The sequence below is a fragment of the Callorhinchus milii genome, unplaced genomic scaffold, assembly GCF_018977255.1.
Source record: "Callorhinchus milii isolate IMCB2004 unplaced genomic scaffold, IMCB_Cmil_1.0 Scaffold268, whole genome shotgun sequence".
In the NCBI taxonomy this organism is placed as follows: Eukaryota; Metazoa; Chordata; class Chondrichthyes; order Chimaeriformes; family Callorhinchidae; genus Callorhinchus; species Callorhinchus milii.
In genome coordinates this window covers 3,018-15,826 of record NW_024705009.1, presented here as the reverse complement: position 1 = coordinate 15,826, position 12,809 = coordinate 3,018, and the positions used below count along the sequence as shown (strand labels likewise).

General features: G+C 42.2%; 1 protein-coding gene across 1 annotated transcript; it reads left to right on the top strand.

Moving 5' to 3' along the window:
• Nucleotides 1-1,571: 1,571 nt before the first annotated feature.
• Nucleotides 1,572-8,315, top strand: LOC121851974 (double-stranded RNA-specific editase 1-like; the record flags this gene model as incomplete). Its single annotated transcript, XM_042346042.1, is given in 5 exon segments — nt 1,572-1,749; nt 5,134-5,208; nt 7,360-7,984; nt 8,016-8,278; nt 8,281-8,315. Coding segments are annotated over 5 exon segments (1,176 nt in total), but the record flags the coding sequence as incomplete, so codon positions are not given.
• Between the last annotated feature and the right edge of the window lie 4,494 nt (nt 8,316-12,809).

The following is a 12,809-nucleotide window of genomic DNA, read 5'->3' as shown; positions in this document are numbered from 1 at the left end:
TTGGACCCGGGTAGCGTCGAGTGTGGTCTACACCTGCCATGAACATTTGAACACTGAAGCTGGCAGCGAGATGCAGCTGAGTAAGGATTAAGGTGAATGTACAATTACGGTACGTAGTTTTATTTCAGCTGTCCTAATCACGGACTTCTCTTGCGCTGCAAAATAGCTGATGTCCATCTTGCTCTTTTGAAACGTCACTCTAATAAAGGTTCTTGGGTTAGATCGCGTAAGTATAAATGTGTCAAAACCCTCCACCACCCGACACAGTAAGGGGTTTGTTACGTAAAAAAGCGCCAAATAGTTACTACTTCAGCTCACCGGTGTGTTGGAGAGTAAATCCACAACATTTACAATTTGAGTACGACGTTTCACCGGTAATTACATCAACCAGCATCATCGGGCGATGCACTGTGGGGACTTCATTATATTCCTTTGAGGGAATGATTCTGGCAAATCGCCCGATGATGCTGGTTGTAATTACCAGCGAAACGTCACGGGACTCAAACTGTAAATGTTGTGGATTTACTCTCCAATTCACCGGTGGGCTGAAGTAGTAACTAATTGACGTTTTATTTACGTGACAAATCCCTCACTTTTCGGCTGCGCTGGCGCGGTGAGAATGACGACACATTTATACTTACGCGATCTAACCCAATAACCTTTATTATGAATAATATTGCTCACGAAATCCTACTACGTGTTCAACGAAACGCCACTGAATCCAGATTTGAAGTTTTCGTGACTGCAGGGATCCATACTCTTTGGTTCTTTCGGTAAAGTCATGTAGGTAGAACATAAAATCAATGAAATCACGACGTTTCGGGTGCAACACAAGCGTCCGTCATCAGGTGGGACAACCACAGCAAGAAACAATTGTTTCTTTATTTTATACCTACCGTGACTTTACCGAAAGAACCAAGAAGTACGAAACACCACTGGTCAAGCAAATGCATACTTGTCTTGTGACGCAGAGTGCCGGCTGAATTATCAATATATCTCGTGACTTTAGACAATTTCCTGGCATTCTTGCACTGTGGAAGTTTATTATATTCCTTTGAGGGCTTGTTTCTTATCAAGCAACTACAGAGCGTGTGTCTTTTGTACATGTCACATTTCAGAGAAGCTAATCACCGTCGCCCTCGGTTGCCGAAGTTGACTTCGGCGTTGCCTACAGATGAGAAAATGATGCAGCCGCTTGTCTGCTGTCAAGAGTGCCATGTTAACAAGAGGCAGTGGAATAATAAACGTGCGCAAACGATGGGAAGGGTTATGAGGTGGTGATGTTAACTTAAGAATGCATCGTCTGCCTAGGCACGCTGCTCAAAAGAGCACTCTTCCTGCGGTTAGTACTGACACACGTAATATCCGATGGCCACTCGTAGTAGGAAACCGCACCTAATTTACGCAATACATAAATATGTGCCTGCATATCCTCGCGTGAAGGCGCCCTCGTTTGTTAAGATGTCACGCGTTTATTGCGGTGCCGTGATGGCGAAAGAGATGCACTCTCTCTCGCCTGGCACGCAGGAGGTCGTGGGTTTGACCCCACACCCTGACCGGCATGGTGAAGTATGGTTAAATATTTGCCAAGACCAACGCGTCACGGCGGAAACGTTCATCCAGCAGTGGATTTAGAAAGGGGCGTCAACGAGGCTGCTCGTCACGGCTATTTGTTCGGACAATCCAGAGACGAGCAAGCCCCTTATGTGCGCATTCGCTTATCTGGCACCCTGTTTTCTCTGCTACGGGGTAAGACGAGTCGCGATGTCCTGTGCGTCGCAATTGCGCGAGGGATTACGGAGGAGAGGAGGGTGAGCCGAGGGAGGAGGCTGGATGAGGCTGTGGTGAAGGGCTGTTAAGAGGACAGAGCAAGTACGACGGATGGAGGAGTCTGTGAGAAAAGTGGAGGGTCAGAGGCTTGGGGAGGGACTGTGCGATTGTTGGGCTTTTGTTCGAGTAGGAAGGATGAATACACGAGAGGTTCCAGAACATTTCTGTACAAATGGAAGCAAGGGGTATTGTTGAGGGTAGTCACAGGCTTGGAAGATTAACTACGTACATGGTGGTAATAATAATAGGAACGTGGGCATTATCACAATAGTGTGGAACAGTAGAAATTGTTCCTTTAAAGTTACAATTTAATCCCGACTTGCTTCTGAAATCAGTATATCAACAGGGCTGGCACAAGTTCTGTATTTAGCAAACCATCCATCAAAACATATAAAAGGGTCTCTTTTATAACTGCCGTCTTCTTTGGAGTGCACAAATCCCTCCACTCATTTTAAATCTCTCTCCGTATCAGGGACAACCATTTGTGAATTGCTCATAGTCAAGTTCCTTTTTGCTGCTTTCACGTTCCCGCCCATTGCTTGCATGTTCTATCAGTTGTGTGCTGCATTCTCTCATCCCTTTTCCCATTCGTTCCCGATTCGTTTGACAGAGTTGATGTGCATTCAATCTGCAGTTGTTCCATTGCTTGTTACATTTATTATTTCCTCTTCATACATGATATATTTCAAGTGTTGAACAATCTGCTCTCTGTTTGCTCTGTAATATTTTCTCCTTCGTTTAATGCACTATTCATTACAGTTCATTCATTATTTAAAGATATCCAATTAATCTATTTTATCCTCTAGGCATTTCTATCTATTGTTTAGAGTTGGCCTAAACAAGCCACCTCTGGCTCGATGTTTCAATGTTAACTACGTATGATTTTCCCCGAAATTAGTTTCGTCCTCTCATTGCCTGTGTTGAAGCGCAACTTGCATTGCAGCAATTTTCGATTGCTTTTTCTGTTTTGAATATATATTTTGAGTCTAAAATGTTTCAGTGATGTAGTATGGAGGACGTGGTGTGTATCCATTGGCCCCATTTAGGATCCATTCATCATTGTAACTAGACTGCTCGCTATCATATAACAATGGTAGCCTTTAAAAACACCTATTGGAATATGCTGGCAGTATTATATGAGCACAGACTTAAAATAAACCATGACCACCAGTATTAACTCGAACTTATAACATAACATATGGTGCGTTTCGTTTATAGCTATTTGTCAACATACTGCTAGATAAAGACCTCTCGAGGTGATGTTGGTCGTCAGATTTGTTGGACAGTGTGGCTTGTGTTTGCACGTTAAACTTCTCTCGCACCGTACGTAGGTGCAGGGAAAGGACAACAAACAAAACACAAAATAGAAGTTCTAAATAAATGAGTTTTGAGTCGAGATTTGAAAGTGCATAGCTCCAGTGGCTTTCGAATATTGGAAGGAAGAGCGTTCCAGACGGACGCAGAAGTGCATCTAAAAGTTGGCGATGCAGTGACCGCCTCTGCAGTGACCGCCCTTGTGTGGAATGCCAACTGATTTTTTTTTTTAGTTGGGAGACTGAGGAGAATAAAATGCAGTTTGACTTCAAATAGCTGTACAATAGCACCTGTATGGGCGTCACAGTAGATACTACGTAGGCAAACAATACACGTGGGACGAGGGGAAGCTGAGTGGAGAGTGATTTCGATTTTTTGTAGTGATATTTATGAAGGGGTTTAATAAGACTCTTTTCAATCGCACAAAAGCATTTCATTCATTAAATGATCTGTGGCCTTCCAGATTTATATTTCCCAGATTAATTTGTTTAAACGCGGCAACCCATTATAATTCACTGCGTCTCTGAGTCCCATCAGTACTATTGTTTATTTCCTGTCCATAACATACATTGTCATTGTTTTATAAGGACAGAGCTTTCTGATGAGACTCAGCAATAAAGTCAAATCTGGATGAAGAAACTATGAATGTTTAAAGTTCAAAGGTCAGCCAATAGATGAAATTCCACTTCCCTTGAGAACTTAGATTATGTCCTTGTCAAACATTATTGACTTGTGCTGCATTACATTTGACTCTCATTGCTTATCAAGAAAAGGGGATATCATAGTTGACACCTTGAGCTGTTATGCAATTCCAATTTCCATTGTGCCACCTCAAAAAACACTTTTTTACGAGACCGTCCATGAAAAGTAAACGTGTTGTGTTGTTTATTTTATATTCAGTGATGGAAAAAAAAAACATCAACACATTTTTTACATGTCCTGAATAAGATGTGTTTGAAAGTAGCTGTAAACTTGCACTGCTAGTACTATACAAGTTTTAGGGAGTTATATTTATCGATAGGCTTGACACCTTTCACAGAGATGCAAATTAGACACCAATGCAGAGCTGAAACCGAGGTCACGGTGTTGATAAAGTCAAGAGAAAAACAAAGCACAGCACCCACACATTGGTGCATAAATGCATCCCCATATATACATAATAATTCTTCACAAACTAACTCTCTCTTTCAGTTCATCACGTACAAATGTTGTTTAAATAACCCCTTATATGTACCATTAGGTTTACCATTCGATTCTTCCACGCAATTATTTTTTTGCGTGAGCGTTTCTTAATGAAACTTTTTTTTATATTTAGCTAAAGCGTTATACTCACCCTGGTCACCTTGTACAGCACCCACAAATTACTACTTTTAATTTGTTAAGTGCGCTGTGCAGAACTGAAATGTTATTGTATCTTAAGGGTGGGGTAGAGGGGGCCCCTTTGGGGAAGTGGGGGGGTAAATCACGAAAGTTGTCGGAACTTTTTTTTCTGCTGCGACGAGCTGGCTTGGACGCGACAATTTTACAGTCCCATTCGGGGTGTGGGTTTGCTCTTTCCATCGGACGACTGGAATTTCTCGCAAAACGGTCGTGATTGTATCAACCCAAAGAGAAATGATGGGCTGAGATTTTTAACTCACCACTTTATGCTTTGTAAGTCGTGGGGCATTGACTTTAAAATGGAAACTCTACTTAAGCAGGTTTTGTAAACGGTCGTTCTGCCTATATAGCCACTGCGCGTGTGTGTGTGTGTTCAAATGCAATCTGAAAAAAAAAACACAGAGGAACCTAAATGGTGTATGTAGGCTAATCGGCAGATTCCTTTCCTTGAAATTCTTTTTTACAGTCTAGTGTCATCTGTTTCACTCATCATGATATAACAATGGCTGAGTCTTGTGTCTTTTTTTCAGGAAGAGCTGTATCTCTGGGATGAATGTGAAATAGAGCTTGAATAATACAAATCCGTGTCCTTTTTTTTCCCACTTTCAGAAAGGACCACAGCTGTTTGTCAATTCAGAGCGCAACCAAATGTGACTGGAGTGGATGAGAATGAAGAGAATATGAGTGAGTATCTCGCCGACCCTGGATACTATACTTACGTGTGGAGTATGCACAGCGTTTGCATGTGATTTATTCTTATTTCTCTCCTGTTGGGTTCATTAAGCACTTCTCCAGTCTCCACAATTACGTTCATAGTTTTCTATTCGCAATTCATCAATTCTTACGCATGCTACATGGATATATATATATATCATACATACTGTACTTAAATTATATTGGTGACGTAAAAAGAAATGGAATACAAATGCTCACTTTCTAAAGGTAGGAAAAGCTGGTTGGTGGTGGCCATATTGGCCATGAAAGTGTTTTCATCTGCTGTTAGATCCGGTGAACTGCCTCTCATGGAATTCCATCAGCAAGTCTTAGCCAGCAGTCAACTACCACCGTTGGTATTTGTTAAACAGTGTGCACAAATATGTATGAAATATGGACACGTGGTCGCCAAGATCACAGTTAATTTAGTAATTTCAACTTGACAGTTAGGAACCACAGTGTAAGATGTTATGAAGGGGCATATCAGCAAACGCGTTAATTGTATCTTTAATAGTATATTTCTCAAGTAACTCTAACGTGATATGTATTGAATGGACAACCGGCTACCTTTGCAAGTGCAGTCACCCGCTTCTGGGAGCTTTTCACAGGTTCTGTGATGCATAGAACATAGTTGTGAGTGCATGCTTAGTGTGGAATGCACCATGTATGGCATCCAAAATCTATTTTTTCATTGCAAACTCCACGATAGTGCGTGCACACCGTGTGCAAAGTGTGCTACTTATTCTGTTGTTTGTTCTACTTATTCACCCCATGAAAATATGTAATGGTGTGTTTGCTGCTATTACTTTATATACCCGACATACATCTAATTGGCTCTTATTGGCCGTGGCTTTGATACAACAGCCTAAATGTACGAACCACGTTTTGCGCTACTTTCTGCATTACATAATGTAAAATAGCATTGGGTGGTGACCGATAACACCGCAGTTACTGCAGGTGGACGACACTTCGAGGCAACCTCGGCTATGGTCAAGGCTAGTGACGGAGTGGCAGGAGAGAAACATGCCCGAAATCACGTCCATCCAGGAGATGGAGCGATAGAATCATCACGTGTATAGGTGCTAGGTGGACTTTTGCGGTGCACGATGCTGAGGGATCATAGTGGCTGGGGGGGAAAGGCCTTCATCCAGCAGTGGATTAGTCATTGTTGATGATGACGATGATTTAATGCTAGAGATCTTGTTCTCCATTTGCCTGTGTGTATGTTTATACTCGAGCAATGAGCCACTGAGTACACCACTCACATTTCTCCTACATCTCCACGTTGCACCTCCTAAACACCCCTCTGCAACAACGACCTAATAAACCCCTGTAATGGGTCAACGTCAACCTGCCCTCGCCGTTCAGTTTGCCTGAGAGAGAGCCATGACCGATTTAACCTGATGTTCGATATTATATGCTTGATGTGTACGCTTTTTTTGACAGATACACGTATATAGAATATAAGCTATCGTAAAAATATCACATTGCAGTATATCATATAATCCACAAATAATTATGCAATAATAAAATAAAAATGTCTTTGCAATTATTTCACAGACTTTGGAGTATGTAATGGCAAGAACATTTCATTCCATAGCTGTCAAAGCAAAGTTCATGAATTTTTGCAATAATTTTTTTTGTGATTCTGCATTGGCAGTCAACGCATTAATCGGGAAGACTGCCCTCAAAGGGGAAACAAATGCAATGTCCCTCCTTCTCGGCAATGATGAAAGACCATTGCCTGAATGTCATCCATGATCTAGTTCTTACTTTTGTGGCAGTCTTGAAATGTGTTGAGTTATTGCCAGAAAGGGTTTCTATTTTCCATGTAATTACAGTTATACCACAGCGGTTCCAATATACATATTAGGTCTGCTTTTTTTCTATTTTGTGGAAATGAATTCCAGATCGTGAGCAACTGTCAACTTGGGAAGCTGCGTGGCTTCCTAAACACGTGACCTAAAAATGTGTGCAGTAATATCACATGGCTGCAAGTGTATTAGCACGTGTCAAAATGTATTATTCTTAATTGGTGTTTTTTTTAAATAATACAATCGTGGTCTTTATGCTATTTGAATGCACACATTTGCTTGTCCGTGTTACAATATCCCTTTTCAGACTCTTGCAGCACCGACGTTAAAGAGAATCGTCACATCGGAAACAACATGTCCATCACGGAGCCCGCTCTCGGACTGTGCTCCATAGCCAGCATTCCCGCGAACAGGGGCTCCACGAAACGCAAAAGGCCCCTGGAGGAGGGCAGCAATGGCTCTATGTTCCCGCGTTTTCGGCCGAAAAAACGGAGGAGGGCGCCAGGGCCGGCTGTGCCAAAGAACGCCCTGATGCAGCTCAACGAGGTGAAGCCGGGCATTCAGTACAAGATGGTGAACCAGGTGGGGCCCGTGCACGCGCCCGTCTTCATCATGGCCGTGGAGGTGAATGGTCAGACCTTCGAGGGTTCGGGCTCCACAAAGAAGAAGGCAAAGCTGCAGGCGGCCGAGAAGGCCCTGCGCTCCTTCGTGCAGTTTCCAAACGCTTGCGAGGCCCACATAGCCATGGGCCAGAACACCGCAGCGATCACCGACTTCACGTCCGACCTGGCCGACGTCCCGGGCATGAACTTTAACAAGTTTGACCTACCTGGGGAGAGTGACTCTTTTTCTCAAGACTCCAGCGAGAGCGAGTCATTTCTGTCTACATTCGGACTCAACGGCTTCGAGGCGAAGGCAAGCAGGAGCGAGGCGTCGCTCATTCCTGCCGTGCCTGGTCAGCAGCCAAGCAAACCCACCTTACCCTCTTCTCTCGTGCGGAAAAAACCCGCTGATGATCCTCAATGAAATGCGACCTGGGCTCAGGTTTGACTTTGTCGCAGAAATCGGCGAGAGCCATGCCAGGAACTTTGTAATGGCTGTGACAGTGGATGGGCAGACATTTCAGGGATCTGGTCGCAATAAGAAGCTGGCGAAGGCTCGAGCAGCGCAGGCTGTGCTTCAGGGCATTTTTCATCTGCAGCTGGATGCCACCCCCGGTCGCCAGCCCATCCAAGTGAGGGCCTGCAGCTGCACCTGCCACAGGTGGGATATCAAATTCGGAGCTGCCATGAATTGTGCCGTCTACTTTGCTTCCACGCCACCCAAACCTACATTTTTCTTCAGCTCTATTTTTTGCATGTTAAATTTCCATAGCTATTTTTTTTTATGTAACCCCTTTAACTGACTTTTCTTGTACAATTGCATACAATATTTTTGTAATTAGATGCTATGTTCTTTGTTATATATTTCTTATATTGTTTTTTTTTTATATACATGGGCAATTGTCACAGTCTCGTTAAAGCATCTGCCAAGCTCAATGCACAATGGGGAAGACTGTGGCCTCCATTGCCGGCCCTGAGCAGGTCGTGGAAATTCTCCATTCACATGGCCGTGGCTGGTCTTTCCATCAAACAACCATGATTCCTCTGAGTGGTAACCATTTATCAACCTACAAGAGATTACGTTGTTGAATACGAGTATGCTTTATTACATTTATAATCGCAGATTAAATGTTTTGATGCTAATTTAAAAACACCACATTTATTTGTGTATTTGTGAAGTAAACATTTTTTTCTGGCATACAGCAATTGGCTAATACAGGTTTTATTTTTAGGGGGGGTTAGATCGCGTAAATATATATAAAAGTGTCGTTAAACCCGCCACCATCCGACACAGCCAATCTGCTAGGTTTGTCACGTAAACAGAACATGCCAATTCGTTACTAGTACAGTATGTTGTAGAGCAAAACCACAATATTTACAATCTGAGTACGACGTTATGCCAGTAATTACAACTAGCTTCATCAGGCGACAGCCAGATTGTAAATGTTGTGGCTTTGCTCTCCAACATACTGTACTAGTAACGAATTGGCATGTTCTGTTTACGTGACAAACCTTACTAAATTAGCTGTGTCGGGTGGTGACGGGTTTAACGACACATTTATATATTTACGCGATTTAACCCCAAAAAACCTATATTATGGATGACATTGGTTCGGAATGCCTACATGTTAAACAGTAATTGGCTAAGTTTCCACATAAGCATGATTCAAACGGGTACTTATCGGCGATCATGTGAATTATTTTAAAGCAAAAATACAAGAAACCCTGAAGGCATCCAGGCCGAATATATTTCATAGAAATGAAATAACAAGCTTGTCATTCAGCATTCATGAATTTAGATGCCTAAACAGAGACACTAATGAGATGCAGCTTCCCGTTGCTGCTGGTGTCGTGGTTTTCTGGAGCAATCTGTTCCAGCAGCAGTAATTCTAATAAGGCACACTTTACAGGGGGGGGTTCCACTTCTCTGGGGCCCATCAGCAACCCAGCAACAAAGGCTGCTGGGTTGGCAGGTGTCCTAGGCAAGCGTTATCTACCGACACGGTGAGGCCCAAGTCAAGAACAGCAGAGTACGGAACAGCGAACCGGTACAATATCATCACGTGCTGTCTAGGCGGGTTGTGTGGAAGTGTAGGTGTAATTAATTACGCAATGAGGCGTTGACTTCATGTACACCAACATTGTTTACTTCACCAAAATAAATAACATTGAGGCTTCATTGAGAAATGTGCCTTCCGGGCAAACAGGCCCTTCCAGACAAATGTTTTTTCTCTATTTAACACGTAGGCTTTCGAGACCAATATGTGTGCTGTACTAGTAATTAATTGGCATGTTCTGTTTACGTAACAAACCTTAATTATTTGTTGTGTTGGGTGATGGTGGCTTTAACGACACATTTATATATTTACGCGATCTAACGTACCAAAAAACCCCACCGTATTATGGCGCTGTCTCAGTATTTGTTTAAACGACGAAAATCCTGTACCAGTTTCAACCTCTATGATCGTCACCAGCATTGCATGAGCAATTTAAGTATCAACGAATAGGCCATCTGTTCGTTGATGATGGAATCAATGCTCTCCCACTGTGTTTATTAATTTGTCTGTCAACTGATACTTTAACATGTAGGCTTTCACGACCAGTATCATCCATAATAGAGGCTGTCGCCTGATGAAGCTAGTTGTAATTACTGGCGAAACGTTGTACTCAGTTGTAAATGTTGTGGCTTGGCTCTCCAACACACCGGTGTGCTGTACTAGTGACGAATTGGCATGTTCTGTTTACGTGACAACCCTTGCTAGTTGGCTGTGTCGGGTGATGGCGGTTTTAACGATATCTATATATATTTACGCGATCTAACCCAAAAAAACTCTTATCAACTGATACTTATTGCCAGCAACCGACTCAGCCAAAACATAACGGTTTTGTGCAATATTTAATTGCCCCTTTTTTTAAGTCATTTATATTTCTAATTCACGTGTGCAATATTTAAGTTCACCTAAAGTTTTTTGTACATTAGTCGACATTACATTTTATGTATTCTGTTCTTGCATTTAAAATCGGGTACATTAAAAAAAAAATACTTTATTATTATGAGTTGCCATTTGTGCGTTTAAATGCAAAATCTGGCCATCCTGTGTCTGGCAGGCTGAGGTTGTATTGTATACTGATTTTGAACTTCAGGAGGTCTCAGTCCACCTCTTAAATTTCCTTTGATAGTGTTCATTCATTTTCTGCTGAGCTTGAGAATTGTCTGCAGATCAGCCAACAAAACAAGCACAAGGACACTGTGGGAGCTGGCTTTGTTGCTAAACGTGATAGTGGATCACTCTATCCCAGTTTTAATCTTTCACGTTGCATTTCAACACCATGGATGCAGATGAGACGAACAGTGATGATGGAATAATGCATTTTGGAAGGATTATATTTATTTATTTAGCACAGCATGTGGTCTCACTGTGGGCTTGAGCAATAGTGGGGTTTGAAGGGTATGGTCCAGTTGGTTGGGACGCGACATATTATGCAAGTGTTGTAAATTCATGACCATGAATTCACTCTGTTTTACCTTGGTTTTACTGTGGTTACCAGCATTGTGGTTTTGAAATGCAGTCTAATAAGATATTATTTGATACATTTAATAAAAATGACTGCAACCAGATGTCCTAGCCATTTAAGCTCTTTATATTTCAGAATTCTAATGCAATTTGTAACGTGAACAATATTTCACAGACGTAAATGGCTGCGACTCAGAGGCACATAGCCAAGCTCATTCTTCACTCGAAAGCCAGGAGAGAACGAGTTGAGGGCCTTTTAGCGTCTCTTAAAATCAGCGCAGATTGAATGCTGCTGCGAATGTGCAGCGAGATGGCGTTCCAGACGGCGGGAGGCTGCCACAGAGAAACGACGCCCGGCATTGACGTCCCTGGTCCCTGGTGTAGAGAAGAGCTTGTGAGTCGCTCTGCTGTGGAGATTTCCACTGTGACCTGTAGTGCAGTGAGACAGCAGTTGAAGAGAGGTGCGGTGGACGACCGAGGGTAGAGGCATGGTGGTGGCGCAGCCAGCAGGCGATCTTGTATCCAACGCAGCTGCCTATGGTGGGAAGCCATGGAAGGAGTGGAGGGAGTTTAGGGAATCTAGCCAAGGATGACAGGAGCCGGACACTTTCAAAACAACACCATTGCTTTGAAAGTGCATCTTTTTAACAGAGGAAAAACTAACGTAAAGCAATGTGTTTCAAATAATTTTTTTCTGAAGAGAAATGAATAATGCTTCTCAACTTTGCATAGTAAGTAGAGCATAATGTTTGAAGGGATTAGGTTCAATAAAATATGACAGCGGTAGGTTTTAAATAATACTTAAAATAAATTTACCCGAGCAAAGTGTGGCTTAGATATCTACAATGTGGCCCTGAAGTTACACGATTGTTGAACACAACTTCAACAGAATTGATGGGAACTATTTAATTCAGTGTCCCCCTCTACTTAATCTGGCGAGGGCGCCTGAGAAAAAAATGGCTTTGCCAAGCACTGAACAACTTCCATAATTATACAGGGTTTTTGGGTTATATCGCATAAATATAAATGTGTCGTTAAACCCGCCACCGATGTGCTGTACGAGTAACGAATTGGCACGTTTTGTTTACGTGACAAACCTTACTAATTGACTGTCGGGTGGTGGCGGGTTTAACGACACATTTATATTTACGCGATCTAACCCAAAAACCCTGTATTATGGATGATATTGGTCGTGAAAGCCTACGTGTTAAACTGAACAACTTATTTTTTAAAATTATTTTTCTAAAAATATTTCACCCACAAAATTCCTTAATACAGGCATTCTTCAATTTACGATTAGGATTTATTCTTTGAAAAACGGTCCATGAAATCATAAAATCGTCGATCGAAAAAATAATTCCCCTTGTTTGAAGAAAAAAATTAAGGACATGTTCTCGTAATGCAAGAATGATACATATCGTCTACTTTCCTTTACAGCAATGAAAACATAATCATTAACAACAATACTTTACTGCTCTTGATCTTATGGGAATTGTTGATAACAGTTATCACACTTGATGCAGCTAAGTTGAGGGAACACGCAATCTCTACCAAGCGTTTTCCTTTCCCGTGCCTTCTTCACGATGTCCGCTTCGTTCGCAGGCTCATAGTTTGCCGAGATGTCTTTGCTGAGTAATAGC